General features: G+C 41.1%; 1 protein-coding gene and 1 long non-coding RNA gene across 3 annotated transcripts in view; both read left to right on the forward strand.

Annotated features, from left to right (window-relative positions):
- PTGER2 (prostaglandin E receptor 2) overlaps positions 1-8473 on the forward strand; it is a 73533-nt gene extending 65060 nt beyond the window's left edge. The window contains exon 3 of the mRNA XM_072963069.1: positions 8353-8473. Coding sequence (XP_072819170.1) covers positions 8353-8427 — 75 coding nt within the window. The 3' untranslated portion in view covers positions 8428-8473. The remainder of the gene's footprint in view (positions 1-8352) is intronic.
- Positions 8474-8493: 20 nt separating this feature from the next.
- The window catches only part of LOC140696932 (uncharacterized), a 45014-nt gene continuing 27295 nt past the window's right edge, over positions 8494-26212 (forward strand). For both annotated transcript variants that reach the window (XR_012073621.1, XR_012073622.1), the window contains exons 1-2: positions 8494-8542; positions 8673-8834. This is a non-coding gene — a long non-coding RNA (uncharacterized lncRNA). The remainder of the gene's footprint in view (positions 8543-8672; positions 8835-26212) is intronic.

Genomic DNA, 26212 nt, shown 5'->3' on the forward strand with positions numbered 1-26212 from the left:
CAACACTGTAAACCGACTATACTTCAATAAGAAATAAATTAAAAAGAAAACACCAGTGGGGAGTGGTGGGCTGTGTGGTCCGGGAGTGAAATGGCCCCTTTAGAAGGACAGCTGTTACTCAGGGTCTGCTGACAGCTGCCCAGCAGGAGTAGGGGCCTGGCAAGGCCTTCTTATTTTTCAAATCCAGAGTTTAAGTTACAAACTCTTAATTTTTAATCAGTTTAATTGTGCAGGTCAAACTAACAGTATCTGCCTTAGTCCATTTCAGCTGCTACCACAAAAATGCCATAGGTTGGGTGGCTTATAAGAAACAAATTTATTTCTGACAGTTCTGGAAGCTGAGAAGTCTAACATCCAGGCACCAGGAGATTGTGTCTGGTGAGGGCCTATTTCCTGGTTCACAGATGGTGCCTTCTCACTGTAACCTCACCTGGTGGAAGGGGTGAGGGAGCTCTCTGGGGCCTCTTTTATAAGGGCACTAATCGCACTCGTGAGGGCTCCACCCTCATGACCTAAGCACCCCCCCTCCACAGGCCCCATCTCCAAATACCATCACCTTGGGGGTTAGGATTCTGACATGTGGATTGGCAGAGGGGAGTGGGCATTAACATTCAGTCCACAGCAGTCCCTGTGTTTGGTTCAACCCAACCTACAGGCCACACATGTGTGAACTGATGGAAGAAAAAGGCAGTCTCACACAGCAATTCCTGTGCTCCCAGCATAGGCCAATAGCATCTCTCTCCCCAGGTGCCAGGGTAGACCAGGGCCACATGCTCCTTCCCACCTCCAGTGCCCTTTTTAAGACCTTGAACCATTGACTTGAAGAGAGGTTAAGAGACAAGAAACCCAGGAGGACCTAATGTTATGTTTTTTATCTGCCAGTACAGGTGAAGGGAGACAGAGTTAGAAATTAAATGAAGTTTAAAAAGATTGTTAATACTATAGATTAATTTTTGTAATCCTTGTAGGAAAAGCAGAGGTGCTCTGCCTAGCATCTCAGGAGCCAGCTTCTCCTTGAGAACCTCAGCTGCTGCGGGAGCTCCTCCCCCACACGGCCTGGGCAGCCAAGGGCCTTTGCCCCACTGCTCCTGCTCTCTTCCCACCAGCTCCACCGAGGCTTCCTTCTCCCCGGCTTCTCCCTCACCCCCGCCCCTGCAGCTCATGCCAGGAAGCCCCGTGCCCCCTCTCCCACCACTGTCACTAGGACACATGTGAAAGTCAGGCCCACGGAGTGAGAGGCAGGGAGGAGGCACTTTCCTTTCTGGGAGAAATATGAGTTCCTGGAATCCCCGGTTGGAACCTGGAACAAATAGAAACAATGTAATCAGGAGGGATTTGTTTCTCTGCTGCTGTGAAGATTCTAGTTTGGCCATATTAAGTCGTGATGTGGAGACTGGCCAGGAAAACTAAACCAACACTTGATTAAAAAAGAAAATGCTGGGGAGAGACATTTTAAATTCAACTAACCACCAGTCAAACCCATGGTTTTCCTCACCACTCTTCTCTTCCATCTCTGCCTTCTCTCCCTGATTTAGCCCATTGAGCCTTCCAGCTTCAGGTCACACCTCAACACAGATGAATCAACTCCTAGACTTGAGGGCAACTTCTCTGAGCACCAGACACTTTCCACAGCCTTGGGCATATCCCATCCTGGGATGTCCAGAAGGTTCCCCAGAGACCTAGGGAATGTTAATAAGGAACTCCCTGCAGTCTGGCGGTAGGAGGTGGTGAAGGAGGGAGAAACATGAAAGATGGCCTCCCCGTGCTCAGGGGAATAGGTGTGTGGATCCCCAGGCCAGGGCACTCAGCTTGGCTTCCAGAGCACAGGCTAAATTTCAACCCCTGGACTGGCATTCTTCCTCCCATCTTTCCCTCTTCTGTCACTATTTTTTCAGCCACTAAGACCTGACATCTGCTAGTCAGCTTAGATGTCAGTTCTTTCAGAAGGTCTTTGCTGAGTTAGAATCAGGTGCCCCTCTGCGTCCTGCAGTATAATCCCCAAGTATTTGACTGCATCTCCCTCTAGACTTAAAGGCAGCCGGGAGGAATGAAGAAATTTAGCTTTCTTCTTTATATGCCTTTTATGCAGTGATCTCTTTTCATTTTATGTTTATGTTTACAGTTTATACGATTGGGCAAGAAATACTGAATTTCCTTATTTTTTTTTTAAACCAGTTCGTTTTGATTCCATGCCCCCATCCTGCCAGGCTGGGGTGTATTTCAATCTCAGTCATCCTTGGACCCCCTGCAGGACTAAGACCCTAGGGAGGTTACTCTGGACCTTAGTCACCAGGACAACTGCCTGGCCTCCTGGTTATCAGCTATGCTGATTCTGGGCTATGCCTGAGGGCACTAGAATCCAGGCACAGCCAAGAGCTATGCAATCCTTTCTCTGAGGTCTGGCCACTTCCAGGGAGCAAGAACTCCCCACCCCTCTCCTAATGCCACCCACCCACCCTCCAGACTGGGGGCACCCCTCACTCGTCCCCTGCTTCCCCCCACCGCTCCCTGGGTCTCCCAGCATGACTTCCTCAATGTACTTAGGCTTTTAAAAATCAAAAGTCAGAAAGGGAAGTGTCTGGCCAGCAGCTTCTACTTTCTGCCCCCTCTGAGGTCAGGTCAGAAACTGGCACCCTACTTAAATGAAGGAAGAGAAAGATTAAAATACAGGAAGAAAAACATACACTTGTATCTTAGAGACTTCCTCAGCCATTTGTATCTCATCCTTGTCCTCTCCTCTTGGCACCTCCCAAAGGTACCCACATCCCAATCCCCAGACCTGTGAATGTGCTACCTACAAGGGACTTTGCAGATGTGACTAAATTCAGGATCATGAGTTGGGGAGTTTTTCCTGGATTATCTCAGGGAGCCCAATGTACTCAATCACAAGAGTCCTATTAAGAGGGAGGCTGGAGGGTCAGGGTCAGAGAGCGAAGACATAAAGATGGAAGCTGAGGTCAGAGAGGAGAGACACTATCCTGCTGACTTTGAATGTGGAGGAAGGGACCACAAGCCAAGGACTGTAGGCAGCCTCTAGAATCTGCAAAAGGCAAGAAAATGCGTTTCCTCCCAGAGCCTCCTGAAAGAACACAGGCACGCCAACAGCTTGATTTTAGCCCCATGAAACCACATTTGAGCTTCTGACCTCCAGACGTGTTAAGGTAATACATTTGCATTGTTTAAAGCTTCTGAGTTTGTAGCAATATGTTACAGCAGCAAGAGATAACTTACACATACCTGAGACAGGGATTGGCTGTGCATCCTGTGTGGGACCTTATGAAGTGTCTTGCGCAGAGCACTCAAAAAATGCTTACACAGTTGAATTCTCTGCCTCTCATAAATAGAAGCCCAAGAAATTGAAAGACAGCAAACTGGACTTAAAATATGGTTTGGTCAACAGGAGTCTGGCAGGATTGTGTTTTGGTTTAAAAATGTATTATCCAGGTTTTTGCCCTTGTCCTGCTTTCCCACCCAGACTGAAGGCTTTCTTTGTACCCGGCTCTCAGGGTATGGGTGACACAGCTGGAAAGACAAAGACTCTTTTCAGCACCTGGTTTTTGAGCACCCAGGGAGACCCTCATTTAGCTGTAAGACTAGCATTGAGGGGAAAAGGAGTTTTTAAAATTAAAACACACACATACACATTCTTTTGAAATATTAAGAGCCACAACCTGGCCAAATTAGAGCATGGAATTTATACCATGAACCATGGAGCAGAAGAAATGTGTGATTATGTAAGAGCAATTCCCACCAAAAAGAGAGGCATTTCACAAACAGAAAGGCAAGAGAAATTCCTAGACTCTGAGACTCGGGCTCAGCCGCATTGGATCTCTGAGAAATGCCGGTGCCTTGCACTCTGCCGGAAACAGGAATGGGAAGCACAGGGGCAGCTACAGGTAAGTTTGGGAGACCCTAGAGCAGAAAGGACAGTTGAGATAAAGCAGATGCAGAAACATGGCCCTGAGGGCAGCTGGCAAAGCTGCAGACATGCGCAACAGACACTATGTGTATTGCTAGGACCAGACCAGGTGATGCCATTCACCTAGACAAAGCGTGACATGTGGTGCCTGTACCCTGTCCCAGTGCCAAACATTACAGAAGCACCCTCACCCCCAACCTCATCCTCATCCTTCACGTGATGGGGCAAACTTGGATTTTTGCCTCAGCATTTAATCCAAAGAGACTGCTTGATCAAGTGACCCTGATGTGATGATATGAAGCCTTCCCACCACTGGCAGAATTGTGTGATGCAGAGTGAAGTAATTTCAGTTATGGAGAGACATAAACAAGTGTATCTCTTCACATTGAAAATTTATAGCCTGATAAAAATTTATACCAACAAATGGCTTGAGGCAGAGCTGAAATGGAAACTTTTATTGGAGTGACACCCAATCTTTGTGAACACTTGTTTTTACCACTACAGTTTAAAGAAATAATTCCATTTTATGACTTTGTACTTAAAGCATTTTTTTCTTAAAAAAAAAGATTTTACAGTGGTTTAACAATGGTTTTCTCTTTGAGGCCAAGGTAAAATTAGATTTTCCAGATCAATTCTACTTTTAACGTGCACATTTTATCACAGGAGTCTTTCTCCCTTTTTCAAACATGAGTTGATCGTTAAAAGCCCCATCTTCCGTCCCATATCCTGGAAAACATCCTTGATACAGAAGGAAGATAAAAATCCAGATTCACCCAGGGAAAGAACCCCACTATAATTTATTTTTATGGTGGATCAGCATAGTGTAGTGGAAAAGTCACAAATCCAGGAGTCAGGAGTCATGGTCTCTTGGCTCCCAGTAGGGGAGTTTAGCATCTGGGTGGGAGTTCCATCAACTCATTCATACTCCGTTTTCTTGTCCCCCATTTGTAAACTGTGGAGGTAGAAAAGATCTCCAAGGCAGTGCTCCTCACACTTAACGTGTGGATTTGGTCAAAGGGTGCCTGGCATCCTGCATCTAACCAGCTCCCAGGTCAGGCCGATGGTGTCCATCCTCCATCCACACTTTAAGTATCAAAGCTACGAAGGATACAGCCCACATCTCAAAATTTTTTTTCCATTAAATCAGGTGTGTGTTCAGAGTACTGTCATCTGCTCTCATTCTGAATAATACATTTTGGACAACTGAAAAAGGCCCACGGTGTTCAAGTTTTAAGAGAAGGAGGGATTGGGGTCGCTGTGAAGGACTGCAGAGCACTGAACACAAATACATAAACACGCACCTTTTCTCTCTAGCCCAGGAGTTCCAGTCTGAGCTGCACGATAATAGCACCTGGGGTGCTTTCAAAACCTACCAATGCACCAGAACTTAATTGGTCTGGGAAGGGGCCCGGTTAGCAGGTATTTCTCAAAATCTCTGCTCTACTTGTGATTCTAATGTGCAGTAAAGGTGGAGAACCGTGGCAGGCCAGCCTCTCCAACAATGAAAGCACTCCAGGTGTAGCCAAGATGGTTTTCATCCTCCCCACAGCTGTTACCCATTAACTCCGAGCATCCTCGTGGAAAACTTAGTTAAATTACACAACTCGCATAAACATTCCTGTTATGAACTTGTAATTCATAAGACCTCTCAGCAAGTAGATGATGCAGTGAACCTAGTTTTGTTTGGTCCTTTTTAGGGAAAAATAAAGTTATCAAATGATAATGCCTGCTGTGGCTCTAGGAAGTACACTGGCTTTAAGGGAGATTTTGTCCATTTTCTCCTTTGCTCGGCTCAACTTTAACCAGCCAAGTTGGCAGAAGCCAGCAGAGGCAGTCAAAGTTCCTGAAGGTTCAGATGTCAGCAGGACAATTCCTCCCCAGGGAACAAGTCTTTCTAGAAGGTCACAGTGGTTAAGAAGCCAGACTGTGAGTTGGAATCCTAGGCTCCACCACTTTCTAATTATAGGACCCTGGGCAGTTTACTTAACACCTGAGTGTCCTTAAGGATAAAATGTGATGATTAGGTTATGAAGATTAAAATGAGTTAATGTGTGTACAGTGCCTTTTGTACAATGCTTGTTATAGAGTAACTTATTAATGTTATCACTCACCCTGTGAGATTAGAAGTGGGGTAGTAGTATTTCCTCCCTTAAAATTACATTTTAGCATTACCTCAAGACTAGTGTGGCAGCTGGCAGGGCCGAGAGAGTCCTAGAACCAGCAAGTTAAGTTGTGGCAGACCTTGGAGGCCAGGCCAGAGAGCCTAGATTAATCTTGCTGGCAACATAGAGCCATTGGAAATGTTTGTACCAGAGAATAATGTGATTGTTTTTCTGTTTTAAAACAGACCAGGGCAACATTCAAATGGGGTATGCAAGTATCTCACCTCTTCTTCGGCCACCAGGATTTTTCTGCCCTACTTCTACAGGATTCGTATTTGCAACTCGTGGTCTTCCTAAGGCAGGGAATGGCTCTCAATCCATCGACGTTTCCGTGTCTGCCCCAAGAGGATGACAGTTGAACAAAACCTTGAAGCCCCAGTGTACATTCTGACAACTCCCAGTCAGCTACAGCCCAGGAGTAGTTTTATTTTCCCCTTAAATCTTAAAACAGGTATTTGTATCACCTAAGGCGCTTTGGAGACTTACATTCCAGCCCTCCCACCCCTCCACACTTCCCCCTCGACTCCCCCCCACCCCCAGCAAAACCCAAGTCAAAGTGAAAGAGCAAGATAGCTGGGAATAACATCGCGGACGGTGCTGGGGCCGCTGAGGCTCTCCAGGTACCATAGGGATTTCATGTAATTGACAGGAGTTGCTAGCCTGCTCTCAAGTAGCTCATGGGTTTAGGGTCCAGGCGTTTACACCTGAGACTTGGGGCCTGGCCAGATACAATGTAGAATGTGAACATTTGTACAGCCTAAGAAGTTTGCCCAAATCATCTCCCATATGTTAAAACCAGAGGATGTAAAATTAGGCAGCTTGATTCCAGCCTTCTATTTAAGAAAAAGACAAAACACTCTTAAATAAAATATATTCCTTCCAACTAAGTAGTGGGAGGTATTTGGGAAGCAGAGTTGAAGTGATATGACTTCTAAACCTAGTTCTTTCCTGACTTGGGGAGAATTACCTAACACTTAAAATCTCTGTTCTCCCCCAAAGAAGTGGTAACACCAAATTCTCAATCCCCTAGATGTGCAAAAGTTCAACAAATGCTTGTTGAGTGCTTATCATGTGCTAGCCCCGTGTTTTAGTCAGTCAATCCTCATCATAACTCTATTGACTAAATAATATCATTAACCCCATTTAGCAGATGATACTGAAGCAGAGAGGTTAAGTAACCTGCCCAAAGCCACAGAGCTTAAAAATAGAGGAGCCAGGATTCAAACTTGGAATCGAGAGTCTGTGTGGCTGTAATAAAAGGCAGTCACTGCCCTGAATGAGCTGAGAGCCTAGTGCAAACATGCTTACAATGCAGGTGCATCTGCGGGCAATCAAGAGGACAGCACTATCGAGGGAGAGAGAAGACACGGTTGCCAGGGTCAAAAAGGCTTCTAAGAAGAGTGGGGTTGGATATGGGGCGAAAAAGTGAGTGCATATCGTTTCACCCAGCAGAGGGAGTGAAGACATTCTAGGCAGAGGAGACAAGTGTCAACAAGAGCATGAGCAAATACCAGGCATATTTGGAGAGCGGCCTCACTGGGCTTTGGTAAAGAAGTGTGACAGAGGCCATGGAGATAGACTCCCCCGAAGCCGAGGGAAGTAGTGAGAGTCTTAACCAGCTGATTGTTGGAGAAAGAGAAAGTAGGAAAGTTTGAGACATTACTGAGGAAGACTGTTTAATTTAACTTTGCTTTGGGGCTCTCTAGCCTGATATCTGGCACATACTTAACTTTAAAATCATGTTTGTTGAGTGAATAAAGGGGAGAAAGTGTCAAATAAAACCAACCGTGAGAGCGGAAGTAGACCAAGTATAAGTAATTCAATACATTCTGTAAAAGTACTTTGAGGTTTCACACATAAGTAAATGGTGGGTCTGTGAACTTAAATGGAGAAGTCAAGAAGACAAACTGGTTTGGAGGAATGCCAGTCCACCCCACAGGGTTCCGGCAAAGGTGAAGTCAAGTGAGGTCACTACAGTGCCTCTGCAGCTCTATCTGAACCATGCGTGTCTGCATTCATTTATTCACTGAACATGTCAGAGCATTCTTTGTGCCCTGTATTCCCCCAACAAATATTTCATGAACATCTATAACCTGTGCTATAGGGATGACTATAACAGAATATTTGTCTGAGATGCTATCTAGTGGTCGAGGTAGAAATGAAATAAAGTAATAATAACGATAGCCAATGTTATTGAATATTTACTGTACGCCTGGCAAATGTATTTTGTGTACTGGCTCATTTTATCTTCACCCTTTATTTTCCTCTTAGCAATCTTATGAGGCACGGATTACTACTGCTTGTGGTAGAGAGAATCCTGGCACCTCACAGGTGCCTATTTCTTGACCTCCAGAACCTGGGGATATGTTATACTATATGGTAAAGGAGAACGAAGCTGCAAATAGAATTAAGGTTGTTAATCGGCTCACGATGAGACAGGGAGAGACACCGGATTCCCCAGGTGAGTCCACTGTAATCACAAGGGCCTTTCAATTAAGCCAAAGAGAGGCTGGGAGGCTGAAAAGCAGGCGCAGTCAGAAGGAGGTAAGATAATGGACGCTAGTCTCAACCTGCCCTTGCTCGCCTTGAAGGTGGGAGCGGGTGATGACTCGGAATGCAGACAGCCCCGAGAAGCTAGAGAACGCCAAGAAACAGACTTTCCCTCTAGTACTTCCAGAGGGAGCCAGGCTTGCTGACGTATTGATATTTCCTCGCCGTAAAGGACCTATTTTGGACTTCTGACCTCCAGAAATGTAAGATGATACATTTTTCTTGCTTCAAGCCACTGAGTTTATGGTATTGTTATAGCAGCAATAGAAAACTAATATGCTATTCTACATGGTTTATTTAATAAAAATGTATAAATTTATTTTAGAGATAAGGAAGCAGAGGCACAGAAATATTGAGTTGCTTGTCCAAATTTTGATTATTTAACATTGTTCCTGAGGACTTCCTGGTTTTTCTCCTACCTCTCTGGCCGCTTTTTCCTCAGGCTCTTTGCGAGAGGAGTTCCTTTACTCCTTCCTGTTCAATCTCTACATGGTAGCGCTTTTCAGGGATTTCACCTAGATACGCTCTCTTTCTCTTTGAATTCCTTTTCCTAGGTGATCTCATCCATTCCTAGAGTTTTAAATACTGTTTATAACCTGATTACTCCCTAATGATATTTCTAACCGGGACTCCTCTTATAAGCTCCACATTAGTAACTTTGTCATCTGTCAACTCGACATCTTTTTTTGGATAGCATACAAACGTTTCAAACCTAACATGTTCAAAACAGGATCAATGCCTCCCACAAAACCGGTTCCCACTCCTACATTCAATAATGTTTAACTTAAGTCAAAAAGAAGAGTCTTAGCTTCATTTCTCTTTCCCTTAACCTCCATGTTCATCCCACCAGCAATCCACCCATTTTTGTCTGCCTCCACTACTGCCAACCAAGGCCAAGCTACCATCATTTTTCATCCCCAGAACCAGAGTAGCTTCCCTTCAGTCTCTGCTTCAATCCTTGTTCCTCTGTGGATCTATCTTCCTCATCACAGTGAGAGGGGCCTTCTTAGACTGTAAATCAGACTTTGCTCGGTCTCTGCTTAACACCCTTACATGGCTTTCCATTGTATTTAGAATAAGATCCCAACTCTTTGACTGGTGAGGCCCTGCCCAGTCCAGCTCCTTCCCACCTCGCCGGCCTTCCCTGCTACCACTGCCCGTCATTCATTCACCTTTTTCCAGCCACCAGGGGCTTCTCTCAGCTGCTCAACCCTGGAAGTTCTTTCCTGCCTCACGGTCTTTGTATCTATGGCTTCCTGTTGGGCGGGGTTCACACGCACGCCCGTGCACACACGCGCCTTTCATCTATTACTCATTCCTCCGCTTTCTAGCTCGACTCTTTCCTCCTCAGAAAGATCAATGCCAAACCGTGCTATCTGAAGTACTTTTACGCTGCCACCCAACCCCTCCCCAGTCTGATTCTCCATCCCAACCCCCACTTGTTTCCTTTTAAGGCTTTATTACAGCTTGCTAATTGTCATTTTGGTTTACTTGTTTGGTGTTTTTTTGTTTGTTTGTTTTTTGGCCTTTGTAGAATGTAAGTTCCGTAAAGGCAGAAACTGTCTGTCTTGGTTACCAGTGTAACCCCAAAACACTACATCTGTCACATAGTAGGGGCTGAATAAATATTTGTTGAATGCTGAATAAATGCTGCATGTACAAAGTTAGCGATGTTTAAAATGGAACTGATACTCTCCGTATCATTATCTAAGAATGCTACAACTACCTAAGTAGTGAATTTGAATTTAAGTCAATAAAAGAGCATAACCAGTTGAATTTATTATTTATTTATTTATTTATTAATTATTGAAGTATAGTCAGTTTACAATGTGTCAATTTCTGGTATATAGCGTAGTAGTTCAGTCATGTATACATTTTATAATATCCCTCTTTTATTCCATTGATTGTGCTTATCTATACATTAAGTTAACAATGCATTTAAAAGTTTTCATTTTGTGACAAACTTGATATACTTTTTTACCTAATGGTCTTTTGCAACAGTTAGCTTCTTTTGACCTTTATTCTTCACTTGTAGTAAAACCACACGTTGTGGATTCAGAGAAAGGAAATGTATATTTAGAACAGACCAGACCAGGGCACAGCATCACATTTTTTTCCCCCAAATTGGAGACGCTAAAGAGAAGTTTATGGGCCATATACGGTTTATAGGAAATCCCCAATGAGAAATAAAAATAGGACATAAATGATTCCGATTATATAGCAAATGACTAATTCTTCTCAAATAGGTATATGGAGATGAGCTAAAATGTAGTAGCAGGCAAATGAAATAATGTTGATAGATTTAATCTCAAGTAAGACTGCACCAAAATCATTACAGTCAGAAAGGAGCCTACTCCTTTGAAAAATATCTGTAGAATAAGAAACACCTTCATTCTTCCTCCACCCTTCATTAAGGCAACAGATACCCAGTCCCCCCAACAGGACAAATGAAGCTGTGGAATCGAAGTTTGAGGGATAAGCTCACTCAGTAAATTTTTCTTTTGATGCTACAGCATGCTAGGTGCTTCTGAGAACAGCAAGATGAATGAATCACAATACCTGATTTTATATAGGTTACACTCTGGTTGGAAAAACAAAGCAAAATATGCAAAGAATCAACAACCCATCAGATTTTACAAGACAGTACAGTCAGCTGTGGGGCCCAACTGCATTACTACCATGTCCTGTTAGAGACAAGTTTCCATGGATTTTGGTGTCCCTGGGGGTCCTGGTCCCCCACAGATAGTGAGGCATTACTGCACTAACTGACCACAGACATGGTGTGTGATTCTGGCTCTGAATCTTCACTGGCTGCACAACCTTTGTCAAGCTGCACAGCCTCAGTCCCTCCTCTGTTAGGAGAGGATTTTAGAGGCATACTTATGTCTCATAGGGTCATGACAGGATAAAAATGAGATCATCTACGTGGAGTTTGGCACCAAGCACCACACAAAGTAAGTGCTCATTAAACATTAGCTATTGTTATGATTATTTTTGTCTTTTGAAAGTTATATAAATAATTGTTTATAGAAATAGAAATAGAGAAAAGCCTTTGTTGAAGAGTATTATTTGCAAACTGTGTTATTTGTTGTAAAGAATTTTTCATAAACTTACATCATTGGGACAAATCCCAGTGCGATGTTTTTGTCAGAAATTTGTGAGTGAGGTGGCACTTTCTGGAGTAAGAAGGCTCTTTTTTTCTTCTAAGATTGCTTTCTTTTAATTAGATGTTGACAAAGGCAACAGATAGAAGGGTCTTATTTATGATCACATAGCCTGATAGAAAAATGTAATATTCAACAAAAATGTATTTATTTTGAAGGATATAAAATAATATCACATATAGTCATAGTCCCTGTCCTTTGAAATGGCATATACACATATATATGTATATTTAGTTAGTAAAAGAGCAGGATTTATTTTAAAAGTGATAGGAAGCCCCTGAAAGATAATTTTTTAAAAAATTGAATTTATTTGAGCAAAAATCGATTCTAATTAGGCCCTGCCAAACCAGAAGTAGTTATAAGCAATCCTAGATTTTTCATTTTTAAGTAAAATACATATTGAGGTATAATTTATATACAAGAAAATGTACCCTTTTTAGATGTACCATTCAGTGAACTTTCACGTGTTTTGAGCACACGACCACAACAACCCTCGAGATCAGAACATTTCCATCTCTCCAAAAACTTCCCTCGTGCTCCTTTGTAGTCAGTCCCCTCCCTCCCTCTCAGACCCTGTTAACTACTGATGGGATTTCTGTTCATATAATTTAGCCTTTTTCCAGAATGGCACGTAAATGGAATCATACAGCGCGTAGACCTCTGTATCTGCCTCCTTTCACTTAGCACGACACATTTGAGATTCTTCCCTGTCATTACATGTCTCAGTACACAGTTTACTTTTCATTCCTGAGAGGTACTCCATTGTGGATGTGCCACAAGTTGTTTATCCAGTTGGTGGACATTCAGATTGTTTCCAGTTTTTCCCTTTTATGGATAAAGCTGTTACTATCAACGTTCACATGCAAGTCTTGGGTGGACATGTTTCATTTCTCTTGAGGAACTATCTAGGAGTAGGGCTACTAGGTCTTATGGTAAGGATATGTTTCATATTATAAGAAACTACTAAATTGTCTTCCAACAAGACTGTGCCATTTTGCATCCCACCAGCAGCGTTTGGAGTTCCAGTTGCTCCGTATCTTTGCCAGCCCTTGATATTGTTAAGTTTTTACTTTTTGTTTTTAGTAGGCATATAGTGGCATTCATTGTGACTTGAGTTTGCATTTCCCTAATGACTAATAATGTTGGGCATATTTTCATGTGATTATATACCATCCATATCTCTTAAATGATGAAGAATATGTTCAGATCGTCTCATTTTGTTAATGAGTTGTTTGTTTTATTACTGGGTTATAAGAGTTCTTCATTATTTAAATACAAGACTTTTATCCAGTATGTATTTTTCAAATATATTCTTCCAATCTGTGGCTTGTCTTTTTGTTTTCTTAACAGTGTCTTTTAAAAAGAGGAAGCTTTTAATTTTGGTGAAGTCCAGTTTATCAGTTTTTGTTTTATGGTTCATGCTTTTTATGTCCTAAGAAATCTTCATTCAACCCACAGTCACAAAGATTTTCTCTTGTATTTTAAAAGTTTATTATTCTAGGTTTTATGTTCGGTTTCTGATCCACCATTGTAGAGTTTTGGTCAGAGTTATTAAAAACTCATTTTTATTTTTAAAAAATAACTGACTATAATATAGAGAACAGTTAGTAAAGCACCAAGAGCAGAAGTTCAGAGACTGTTTGGAAAGAAATTGCATTAATCCAAATGAGAGATTTTTTTTAAAAGCTGTTGGTGGTAGAAGTAGTAAGAGGTAGTCTAAAAGAAAATATATTTTAAAGTTAGAACTAAGAAAACTTCCTAAGGAAAGAGGAAAAGAAAAATCATGGATTATTCTAAAGTTTTTGGCCTGAACAACTGATTTAATGTTTTTGCCATTTTCTAAGTTGAAAAACTGGAAGCAGGAAAATAAAGAGTTGCATTTTGAACCTATAAAATTTGAGACATCTGTTGGACATTCAAGTGTAAATGAGGCTTGCATGGGCATCTGCTTTTCGTCTACTCATTTTATTCATGCTTCTTCTGGTAAGAACCTGGCTGCCCTGTCTTTCTTTGGGGGCTGGCCCTCACCCATTTCAAGCCATGACATTCCAGAGGGGTTCACTCCAGTCCCAGGACTGGGCATGTGACGCAGAGTATCACAACCCCCGGGCCACGTTGCTTTGTCTGAAGATGATGCATTTAGGACCCATGAAATGTTTGCTGGCACAGTTGAGAAGCATTCTCTTTTCTGCTGGCTTGCTGAGAACAAAGGATGCCTGCCTAATATACATCTCACTGTGACCAGCAAAAAGCCTTGATGCAGAAGGAAGCAGAGGCACACCAAGGTGACAGATCAGGTCTGCATGTCAGAGTCTGGGCTCTTGGATCCAGCCATGCTTAAATTCTACTCTTCAAAATTTCAATTATGTAAACCATTTTTTATTTGTGCTAATTTGAATTGGGGTTTCTGTCACTTGCAACTAGTAATATCCCAACTAATAAATAGGCGATCTCAAATTTTTCTACTGAAAGATCTCTAATGGCACAGAAAATTTTTTTTTGTTTTATTGAGGTATAGTCAGTTTACAGTGTTGTGTTAATTTCTGCTGTACAATGTAGTGATTCAGTTATATATTCCTTTTCATATTTTTTTGTTATAGGCTAACACAAAATATTGAATATAATTCCCTGTGCTATACAGTAGAATCTTGTTTTTTACCTGTTTTATATACAGTAGTTAGTATCTACAAATTCTGAACTCCCAGTTTATCCCTCCACTCCCCCTTTCCCCCTGGTAACCATAAATTTGTTTTCTGTGTCAATGAGTCTGTTTCTGTTTTGTAAATAAGTTCATTTGTATCATTTTTTAGATTCCATGTGTAAGTGATAGTATATGGTATTTTTCTTTCTCTTTCTGACTGACTTCACTTAGTATGGCTATCTCCAGGTCCATCCATGTTGCTGCAAATGGCATTATTTCATTCTTTTTATGCCTGAGTAGTATTCCATTGTGTATATATATATACCATGTCTTCTTTATCCATTTGTCTGTATATAGACATTTAGGTTGTTTCCACATCTTGGCTATTGTAAACACTGCTGCTATGAACATTGGAGTGCATGTCTTTTTTGAATTAGAGTTCCCTCTGATTATATGCTCAGAAGTGGGATTCCTGGATCATGTGGTAAGTCTATTTTTAGTTTTTTGAGGAATCTCCGTACTGTTTTCCACAGTGGCTGCACCAAACTATATTCCCACCAACAGTGTAGGAGGGCTCCCTTTTCTCCACACCCTCTCCAGCATTTATTGTTTGTGGACTTCTGAGTGGTGGCCATTCTGACTGGTGTGAGGTGATACCTCATTGTAGTTTTGATTTGCATTTCTCTAATAATTAGTTCTATTGAGCATCTTTTCATGTGCTTATTGGCCATTTGTATGTCCTCATTAGAGAAATGTTTGTTTAGGTCTTCTGTCTATTTTTGGATTGGGTTGTTTGTTTTTTGTTACTGAGTTGTATGAGCTGTTTGCATATTCTGGAAAATAAGCCCTTGTTAGTTGCATCGTTTGCAGATATTTTCTGCCATTCCATAGGTTGTCTTTTTATTTATAGTTTCCTTTGCTGTGCAAAAGCTTATAGATTTAATCACATCCATTTTTTTTTTTAATTTTTGCTTTTGTTTCTATTGCCTGGGTCAACTGCCCTAGGAGAACTGCTAAGATTTATGTCAGAGAATGTTTTGCCTATGTTTTCTAATAGGAGGTTATAGTGTCTTATCTTATATATAAGTTGTTAAGCCATTTTGAGTTTATTTTTGTACATGGTGCGAGGGAGTGTTCTAACCTCATTGATTTGCATGTGGCCGTCCAGTTTTCCCAACACTGCTTGCTGAAGAGATTGTCTTTTCACCATTGTATGTTCTTGCTTCCTTTGTCAAAGGTTAAAAGGCATTTTTTAAACTATTTTGACATTTCATTTTTAGTGTAAAGAAACACAACAGACTTCTGTATGTTGCTCTTGTATCCTGCTACCTTGCTGAATTTGTTCATCAGGTTTAATAGTTTTTGGGTGGAGTCTTTAGGGTTTTCTATATATAGTATCATGTCATCTGCATACAATGACAATTTTGCCTCTTCTCTTTCAATTTGGATCCCCTTATTTGTTAGAAAAATAAATATAAATCAGTGGTAAACAGAGAGGGCCAAAACTTGCACAAGATATCTTTAAAATCTCGTATTTCATCTTTAAATTTAAAGTGAGTTTTACATTACTTTCCAAAATACCTTTGGGTTTGGTATTAATAAAGAAAAAAAATGCCCTTCATCGTCAAACAAAAAGTGATATTAGACAAAAATGCAGCATTTTTTGCTGTGGCGCTGCTTACCCTATTTTGAGATTTGCTCATGACCATAAGAGAGCTAGAACTCATCATAGGAATTGGATGGAGGGGATTCAGATTGAGAGAATGTTCAGCTCAATGTGAAGGATGAACTTGGAGGAAAAGAGCTGGTTGTGAATCCTGGTTTACGTCCTTGCCAGGCGACTTTAACAAAGTTTCAGTTTCCATGTTAAAAAATAAGCCTGTCAAAAAATAGGCCTGCATGTTTTGTCTCTTTAACTCACAGGCTTTCATTGCCAACCTTGCCAAGCCCTTCCAACCTCACCTGGAGAGGGCAAGGACCAACTTAGTGGTAAGAGAATGCTCATTCTCCTTGAAAGGATTTAGAAGTCAGTGACCCCTGGGAGTCAGCATGGGCTAAGAACTCATCATCGCTCTTAAAACTGGAAGCTTGATTGGTTATAAATGACTCTATTTTGAAAACATATTTTAAAACAACTTGAAAGTTAATGGAATATTTTCAATATACTATCCTTTTACAAAATATTTGGCAGGGTTTCTTATGGCATTTTTATAAATAGAATGATGAACGGTAACATTACTGAACTGCTGAGATGGAGGTGCAGCTGGCTGAACAATGCATCGAAAGACCATGGATGACCAGTTCTGAAACAAGTTCGCTGAGCTGCACACCACCCAGCAGTCTCTGTCTTTGCCCTGTCAGGCGCAACATTTTCTGTTAATAAAGAAAAGAAAATTACATGTAATTCTGGGCTTAAAAGCAATTCTTGTTCAATAGAGCTGAGTATATAGTTAATTACAAGTACAAAACTAGTTGGGAAAAAGTGTGGCTGCTTTTCAGCTAACTTAGCTTTGGGTAGAAATAGAAGTAGAATACCCAGAACTCAGGAAGTAATATATTCCACGTCATTCGACACTGAGGAGACAATGTCTTGTGTAATATTCTGGACAGAAATGCAGAGAAAGACTAGATTATGTCCTGGGAGAAGTGAGCAAACGGTGAGGGAGCTGGAAAACACTGAGGCTGAACACTGAGGAGGACAAAGTCTGGGGGAGATGTAGTCTTCAGTCCTTCCAGGACATCATGGAGCAGAAGCCGCAGCTTTGCTTCCTTGACTTCAGAGATCAGGGCGAGGACCAGGATAGAAAAGGGGCAAGTGAGGTGGGCTCTGGCCAGGATGCAAAAGAACCAGCAACCACTAAGCAGACTCTCCCAAGGCAAACCCTCCCTCACAGGCGGGTCTTCAACAAAGACTTCACACTCTTCACCAGCGATCCTGAACAAGAGAGGTTGTGTTCATCTGCTAAAGCTGGACTAGATGAACTCTCAAATCTAGGCTTGTGTACTTTATTTACAAATCATTTAGACAAGTTAAATCACAGGGACACCAGCCCCTTACAATGTCCGTATTTTCACCACTATGGGGCCAGGCAGGAGGTGTCTGTGAGCGTCTCGTCTCACTGTTTGCCTTTGGCATCAGTTGTTTTGCTTCGGTCACTCTTGGAACTAGACTGGAATTTCTATCTGGTTTCACTACATTCATGTAGTGGGGAAGAGCATGAGCTCTGGAGATCGCCTGTAGTTGAATTCTGTTTTTACCAGTGTAGATCTGGGGAAATCTGTGAACTGGGAATAATAATAGAGACGCTCATAGGGTGGCTGTGAGGGTCAAATGAGACAGTACATGTAAAGCACTTAGCACGTGACCACAAAACGTCGGTAACTGTTACCTGCGATTGTATGATCGGTGGTAATAAACTGTGTCCTCCTCTGCAATGTATCTCTTGGATTTTACCTGCAGATTTTCTGTATACTACTCTAAGGGATGGTTAATTGAGTTTGTTTTGCAATTATTCTGCTTTAGGAATAGTAGAATTTGAAAACAAGGAATGGGGCTTCTTAAACAGCTGAATCAGGGCAGCCGGGTGCAGTGGGGAGAGCAGGTTCCTGCAATCGGACGGCTCTGACTGGTCAGGTCACTTATGCTCAGCATTGGTCAAATGAAAGGGTGCCATGGAATACTCTTCATGCTCTTCCCTGGCTAAAATGGGCTAAAACATTTCATCCTAAATGGGGCAATGAATGGAAAAGAATAATAAATCATGAGGATAGACAGGAGGAATGGGAAAACTGAAAAAGCCTAAACACTGACTATTTAAAGCAGTCCATGAATCAAAGTACCTCCTTTGTAAGCTTCACTATGCAGTGAATGGCCCTCGTGTGCTGTGTAAAGCATGGCAATACCAACCATGTGTTCTAACTGCAAATTAGTAAAATTTCCCTGAATTTTAATAAGGGTGTGCCTCACTCAACTGAGGGAAACTTAAAGGTGACACCTGCCAGACATTGCCACACTAACCACATATATTCCCTCATTATAGGTCTTCACACTCTGGAAAGTGGGCACAGCCAAACAGGATAGAAAATAGCCTGCTATGTAACTCCAGTGTGGTGTTTATTTGATTTGCACTAAAATTCTGTAGATTGATTACAGGCTTGAGAACAGATGGAATTAAAAGAATCCTTTTACTGGGAGGAGGGTATAGCTCAGTGGCAGAACGTGTGCTTAGCATGCGTGAGAACCTGGATTCAATCCCCAGCACCTCCATCAAAAAAATTTAAAAATTGAAAAAAAAAATGCTTTTACTGCCAGATGGCCACCTGAAGCTATACTCTAAGCCGGATCCACAGGCGCCGTGTATCAGATAGATGGTTATCAAGGGCACAAGCTTCACTCCCCCATCCCTTCTCGTCCTCCCTTCTACTCTCCTCCCCCAATTTATCTAGCACCTCCATTGTGAGGGTGCTGTGCATTCAAAGAACAAGATGCAGTTCGAGTTTCAAGGAATTGACAGTGTCACAGAAGAAACATAAATAGTCAGTTCTAGTATGAGGGATAAGTGCAGTGTAGGAAGGTGTTCGGAGAGTATGGGAGCATTAGAGGAGGGCTGTATTTTAAGTCTCTGCTTAGGTTCCTACTTGCCCACAAGCTCCCCGCCCCCATCCCTACCTATAGCAAAATATCGTGATGACCTTCTTGCTCAGAGAAGTCTTAAGACTTCATGGTTCCCCAGGCCAGGAAATATTGGATAGCAGAGACCCAGCTCATCTGCTATTTCTGGAAGCCCACTTCCATTACAACGTGCATCTTTTCCTGTTAATCCTACCCAAACCATGCTACTAAACAGGGAGGATTCTGACCCCGTTTCTAGGTAGTTCTAGCTCAAAGATCAAATTCCTTTTAGGCCCACCACCGAGTTCTGCCACCGAATGCTGTCAGTACTTCACCCCACAATGCCACAGGACTTTACTCCACCCTACGCCTGCCACCGATGCTTCAGAACTTGGTGAACTATGGTCCAGGTTTTCCTTCCTTTCCAAGTTCCTGAATGCAGGGGCCAAGAGAGAATCTATCCACTCCCTGCTCCTGTGTCCACATCTTGATTTAGTCTTTTCACTAATCCTGTAAAAAACAAATCAGAAATACAATCTCAAACATATGTTCCCCTGCCTTTCATGATTTTTAAAGATGATTGCTTTAATGAAAGGCCACTCAAGAAGATGGACATGGATTTGAGAAGCCAAGTCAATTATATCCATTATATCTTCTTAGATATTTATAAAATTATACAGCTGGATAAAATCAAGCTACTGGGAAGAGATGACCTGAAAATCCTTATCATAGAGACAATGTCTTTACAGGCTACAAAAAAGTATATATTTGGTACATTTGGGGGCAGTATCCCTTTGTCAGTCAGAAATTACACTCAAGAATTTAGTAAAAAAAAAAATCTCATGAAGATATCATATATATGTAAACTTTGAGAAACTGGTCCATCCTAACTGTAACCCTAAATTGTCAAGCTTTATTTTTAGCAGCGGAATATTTTTTTAAGCACCATGCACAGCATCTTCCAATATATAAAATAAAAGTCAAATCACTCTGGTCTAAGCTCAGAAAGGGCAGAACAGAGAACACCTCCCCTTAGTGCTTTACTTCTCTCCTCCAGCAGTCTCTGAGACTACTCCATGTTCTCCACCCCCTCCACCGCCCCGTGATTTAGAGCCATTGATCTGATTTATTCCCGTTGGCGTGAATAATCGCACTTCATTAACAAGGCTGGTAAGAGCTGTATTAGCCAGAATTCTTCAGAGAAATAGAGCCCATAGGATGTGTATGTGTGTGTATCCTAATTCACCTAGCCTCTGTGTGTGTGTATAATATACAACATACACAGAGAGAGAAAGAGAGGGAGAGAGATTTATCTTTAGGAACTGGCTCATGATTGCAGGGGCTGGCAAATGTGAGACCTGCAGAGCAGATCAGCAGGCTGGAAATTCCAGCTTTTGTAATCTGGAGTCCAAAGGCAACCTGGAGGGAGGACGTCTTTCTTCTTCCTTCAGGGACTTCAAGTCTCTGCTTGTAAGGCCTTCACATGATGGAGGACAGTCTTCTGTACTCAGTGTCTGCTGATTTAACTGTTAATCACATCTTAAAAAATACCCCCCCCCGTAATATCCAGACTGGTGTTTGGCCAAACAACGGGGTGCCATAACCTAGCCAATTTGACAAATATATTAACCATCACAGTAGCTGAAACAGTTGGTGCTGATTTTCTTAGCTTCTATAGTAATAAGAAAGATTCCAAAGAGCTGGGTGACCAGAGATGAAAAACAAACATCTTGAAGTGTGAATGTGGTCAAAAAATTGTTCTTTGAAATGAATAGTGTTAACTCGAAGTCTGGCGAGGCCCGTATCTGAAAAGGCAGAGAAATGCAGCCTGATTTTGGTGAATTTGGTTTACCTCAAAAACAAATTATAGAGTAGAAATTAGTCACCAAAACTCTGCCAAAAAATGAAAACTTTTCATTAAACAGTTACTGACATTTGGTTGTTATACCAGCAGATTGGAGCTTCATGCATAACTGTGACCTATTTCTCAGCAACTGGTTCTTGTTACCAGGGATTTTAATGAAGGAAATGAAATGTTTGCCTGTTGAGAGCTGAGATTATGCTTCTTCCCCAAAGAAATATTAGTTCTTCAATCTAACATAAAATAGTTCAGAAAGGACTAGTTGAACGATAACCAACATAGGCCGTGCCTTTAATCACTCAACAAATTTTTGGAGTGTAAGCTGTGACCTCTTGCACTGAACAGCTCAAGCCTCACCAAACCCACTGCCATGCTGCACCACACAAATTTTTATGCTGGTCCACCCTCATCAGTTTGGCCACAGCTGTTGGATCAGTGCAGACATTTTTGTACCTGCAGCCTAGGAGGTAATATGGCACAAAGTCTCTACCCCACAGAGAAGATGGTGACTAAAGGAACAAACCTAATTCTCCCTTTGAGAAAGTATTGCATCCTAGAAAGAAAGTCAATTAAAAGCAGCTGGTAAGGGGAGCAAAGACTGAAAATCACAGACAAGCCAGGGGGCAGGAATACAGAGATGACCAAGGCACAGAACGTGATTTCATTCTGGTAGTGGTGTCTGACAAGGAAAAGCAAAATGTAATACAACACGATAAATATTGCAATAGCAAGCTCTGTGGGACACTATGGGAACACAGAGGAGGGGTGTTCAGGTGACTCTGGGTGGCTTTCTGGAAGATACCATACCATTAGCTGAGGGGTAATAATGGCAGAGCACTGTAATAGGGCTCCTTGAACTCCTGCTTTGGGAAAGGGAGGTGGAGGGCGGTGGCATGGTGGCTCCCTAAAGCTAGAATTGGATCTTGAGGAATAGAAATCTTTGGATTCTCAAATTGCATTGTGTTGCCATATAGCACAGATATGTGTCTGTGTCTGTCTTTACATGACTTCTGGTTCCATCACTATTATTTGGTTCCTGTGAAGCCCTAGACACCTCTTCTCCTTATTCTTTTTCCATGTGTATTTACAGTAAGAACCCCCTCTTACTTGAGACATCAAGAGAGTCAGTGTCACTTGTAATTTGAAACCAAACATGCCACTTTGGGTTAACTACTTGTTACATAAAGAAGCTTTACAAGTTGAGGTCAAAACAACCTAAAAGCCAAAGTTTTGGTTCAGGATAAATTATAGTATCCTTAAAATTCAAATTTCTCAAATGTTTAAAAAAACATTTTTATGATAATGCCTGAAAGATTGTACTTAAACGTATTGTGACTGACGTGTAGTAGATAAGCCAAGGGTAATTTATACTCTCCTTGCCAGTTAGGGATTGGAAACTGTGAAGTCAAGAATCAGAATGAATGGCTGAATTTGCTATACCTCAAACTATCTTCAAGTGTTAATTAAAATCACCCACAGAACACTGAGTCAAAATGAAAATCAAACACACACATAGACATATACGTGCACTTTATGGGAGCCAAAATTAGATCTATAAATTTTCAGACCAGCTCTTAACCAGTATTTTGTTGGTTCAGTCTCTCCTTCCGGTTGGGTTTCCTTAATTGTCAGACTGCTACAGGATATAAAAGCAACCCAACATAGACAACCACTGAAAAGGGAAAGAAACTTACTTCCCTTTATAGATTAGGTGAGCCATTAATTACAGTAATTGTGCCAACAGTGGTGTTAGTGGCACTAATAATTTGAAAGTATGAATTTTTAATTTACCGCACACAATGTAACATACCTAATGCAAATGTATGCAAATTAGAATTGTGTTAACTTAAAATATCAATATACTTTCACTTTAAGCACAAAATTAAAATATACAAATCTATTTTTTAATCTCGAAGAATTACAATTTTACGTTGAGAAGGGATGAATGAATCACCAGCTGTGTTTATGTTGCTGGCATATGTCTTGGCCACTTTCACTAGGAAACATCTTTGTCAGTCCTATAGGAGCAATTAGACGTGAAATATGCAAGTCTGAATTTTGCCAAGTCTTCAGGAACACATCACTCTTACAAAATAAAACTATATTTTATACTTTCTCTGCTTTAGTCATATGCCTGTACCATTCAAGTCAATAAAATCTCTTTAGTTTATTGACTGGCATCTTAGTCTTAAAAGGCAGAAGAGAAAGTCATGTAAATTTATGTTTCAGACTATTAAGTTGTGATGGTCAATTTCATGTATCAGCTTGCCTGGGTTAAGGGATGCCTAGATAGCTGGTAAAACATTTCTGGGTGGTGTATCTGTAAGGGTGTTTCCAGAAAAGATGAGCAGTTGAATTGGTGGGCTGAGTAAAGCAGATGGCCCTGCCTAGAGTTGGGGGGCATCATTCAATCTGTTGAGGGCCCAGATAGGACAAAAAGGTGGAGAAAGGGCACGCTCGCTGCTTCAGCTGAGATGTCCATCTTCTCCTGCCCTCAGACATTGGTGCTCCTGGTTCTCAGGCTTTTGGACTCAGATTGGGACTTATACCATCAGTCCCCCTCCCACTCTCAGACCTTTGGACTTTGGACTGGTCTTTTTGGACTCTACAACTGCATAAGCCAATTCCTGTAATAAAATTCCCATTCTCTCAGATGGGTAGGTAAGTAGGTAGATCAGTAGATCAGTCGATCAGTCGATAGATCAATCCTATTGGTTCTGCTTCTCTGAAGAACCCTAATACATAAGTGATGTTTAGAAAATCTGAAATATATAGCTCATTCCATCTTGTAGGTTTTCAGTCTATTACTTTTTCCTTTTTCAGGTTATGAAACTCTGACAGTCTAAAGAAAGCTATGACTCTAACCCTCAGAAAAAAATGCCTTTATGCACATGTACATTCCATTTTGCCAGCAAGTGTCATGGACCCCAGTAAAGACCCCTGCTTTTAGATACGCAGTATCACAGAACAGAGGTCCACATGAACAAGTGCATGCCCTCCACCACGGCCACCACCAGCAGCAGCTCAGCAGTCAGTCTGTGGCAGGCTATGTACGTGCGAAGGCAGGATGTGGTCCTGGGTCCTATTTCAGTACCTTTCTTTCAACAGTCTTAAATGTTCTGGGATTTCTCTTTGTATTCAGCATCAAAGAATTTTAGACCATTAAACCAAAAATGAAACAAGATATCTGATGTGACAAGTATTGACAAATACTGTTTTGGTAACCATTAGAGAGCATAATGGGAAGCATAGCAACTTAAAACAGAAACAGAACAAACCACTCAGTGTGCTCAATTCATACCAAAAAAGTAAAACTGGGTGATCTAATCAAGGGTATTTTTTCTCTTAAAATAGTTTTTTAAATCAATTTTTACCAAAAGTGCATGCACACACACATACATACACACACACACACACACACACAGAGGGACACGTACACGCACACATATCTTGGAATACATAGCCAAGTGCTGAAATTACATGAACATGCAGAATTTTTGTTAATACATATTTTTAATATTGTCTATTAAGACTCTGCCTTTCTTTAAAAGATAACAAGATTTGAGAATCCAAAAGTAGAGAACAAGAGTTTGTGGGTGAGTTTTCCCTCAGAGAGGAATTCTCAGCCTTTTTTTAAAGTTACAAAATGGTTTCTTTAACTGGAACTTTCATCTATTCAACTGCCTGTCCGATGTATGTATGAAAGGACATCTACCCACTGGATTATTCATTCAGAAAATGTAAAATGTGGGTTGAAATGTATCACCAAAGTGAAACAAATCCCATTTTAAAAAGACTCTTGAGAGCCATAAAAATCATTATTTTCTCTAGTAGGTGAAAAGTTAAAGCCCATTCTTGGGGGAGCGACAGCTGTGGACAGAGCCTGAACTCCAAGATTTCCTGTTACATTAGTGGGGATGGAAAACCTCTATTTTCTGAACCTAAGACTACAGCAAGTGTTAACAAAATAAAGCCAGCTACGTTTTTTTTTTTTTAATTCTGATACCAGTCCATTAAGGGAGCAGGGGAATTACTAGAAATAACTCTGAAATTCTTTCCCACCAATACCGAACTTAAATTCTTTTTATGATGCCTGTCTGTCAATAATTATGAGAAGGAGGAATAGAACTAGGAAAACAAATTCCTATATGACAAGGATTGTTTTGTTTATGGGTTCCATTATGAACAAATATATGTTTGAAAATTTTATGTTCTCAGTGTTAGACACTCTGTCTTGTCTGTTTATAACAATTGCATTTGAGGTGATTTTGGAGGCTTGGGAAAAAACAATCCTTTAGCCTATGGTTTTGCATTTACTTTTAGAAAGGCGAATCATCTCACTTATTCCTATGAGAAAAGGACCATTGTGGATTCTTGTGTTTGTACTCATAAAATACAATATGACTTTCTCTTAGGAAAAACAAATTATGATCAGGAGGTTTTTGAATCAGAGAGCAGAGCTCAATCAGAAATTCCTTCCATGGACTGTGGGGAGTGATTCAGGATGAATCAGAACACTCAGACTGAAGACGTTTTAGGTACTAGCTGTGTCTTCAATGTTTTCCTGAAGCCAGATTCAGATTTATGTAAGACAGACGTGGCATGAAAGACCTGCCGTGAGTCTTAGCACTTGGAAAGTCTTTTGGAAAAGAAATAGAAAGGAGACACAGCTTCCAAGGAAACCTGGACAAATGGTGAACTAACAACTGGGATGAATTTGTGACGGCGTCTACAAAGGGGAGCTTTATTGGAGGGGAAAACAGCAACCCATTGCATAGATTATCAATGATTAAAAATATCAAACTTCTAGAAGTTTTTTATAGCCTTAAAAAAACATATTTTACAAAATACACTATACCATGTAACACAGCTTCTGAGAACTACAAACACTTAAAAGGAGAAAGTGTTTGTAGTTTATTACTTAAGGTGGCATTATCTAAAACCCAAATGCTCAACCAACAGGAGATGTGGCAGCACAAAGAAATTACCTAAAATTTATTCTCTGCTAATATTTTTTTTTAATCCTGCCTAAGGCTGAAATTTTGTATTGACTTCTGAATAATCAGAATTTGGAAAGCCCCAGTGTCGAATGTCCAAGAAAAAATTCTGTCATAGCTCTGGGGATTTCTTTGATGACAAAAACATGGGAAAGCATTGCTACAGCCTATGAACATCACAGAATGGATTGTAGGTTGCATGACCTAGGCCTTCTTTCAGTTGCCGAGACTTTATTTTCCTCCTCTTATGGGTCCTTCTTTATGCTTCCATTTATTATAGTTAGAGTTTGATAGAAAACCTTAACT

This window comes from Vicugna pacos, chromosome 6, assembly GCF_048564905.1.
Source record: "Vicugna pacos chromosome 6, VicPac4, whole genome shotgun sequence".
In the NCBI taxonomy this organism is placed as follows: Eukaryota; Metazoa; Chordata; class Mammalia; order Artiodactyla; family Camelidae; genus Vicugna; species Vicugna pacos.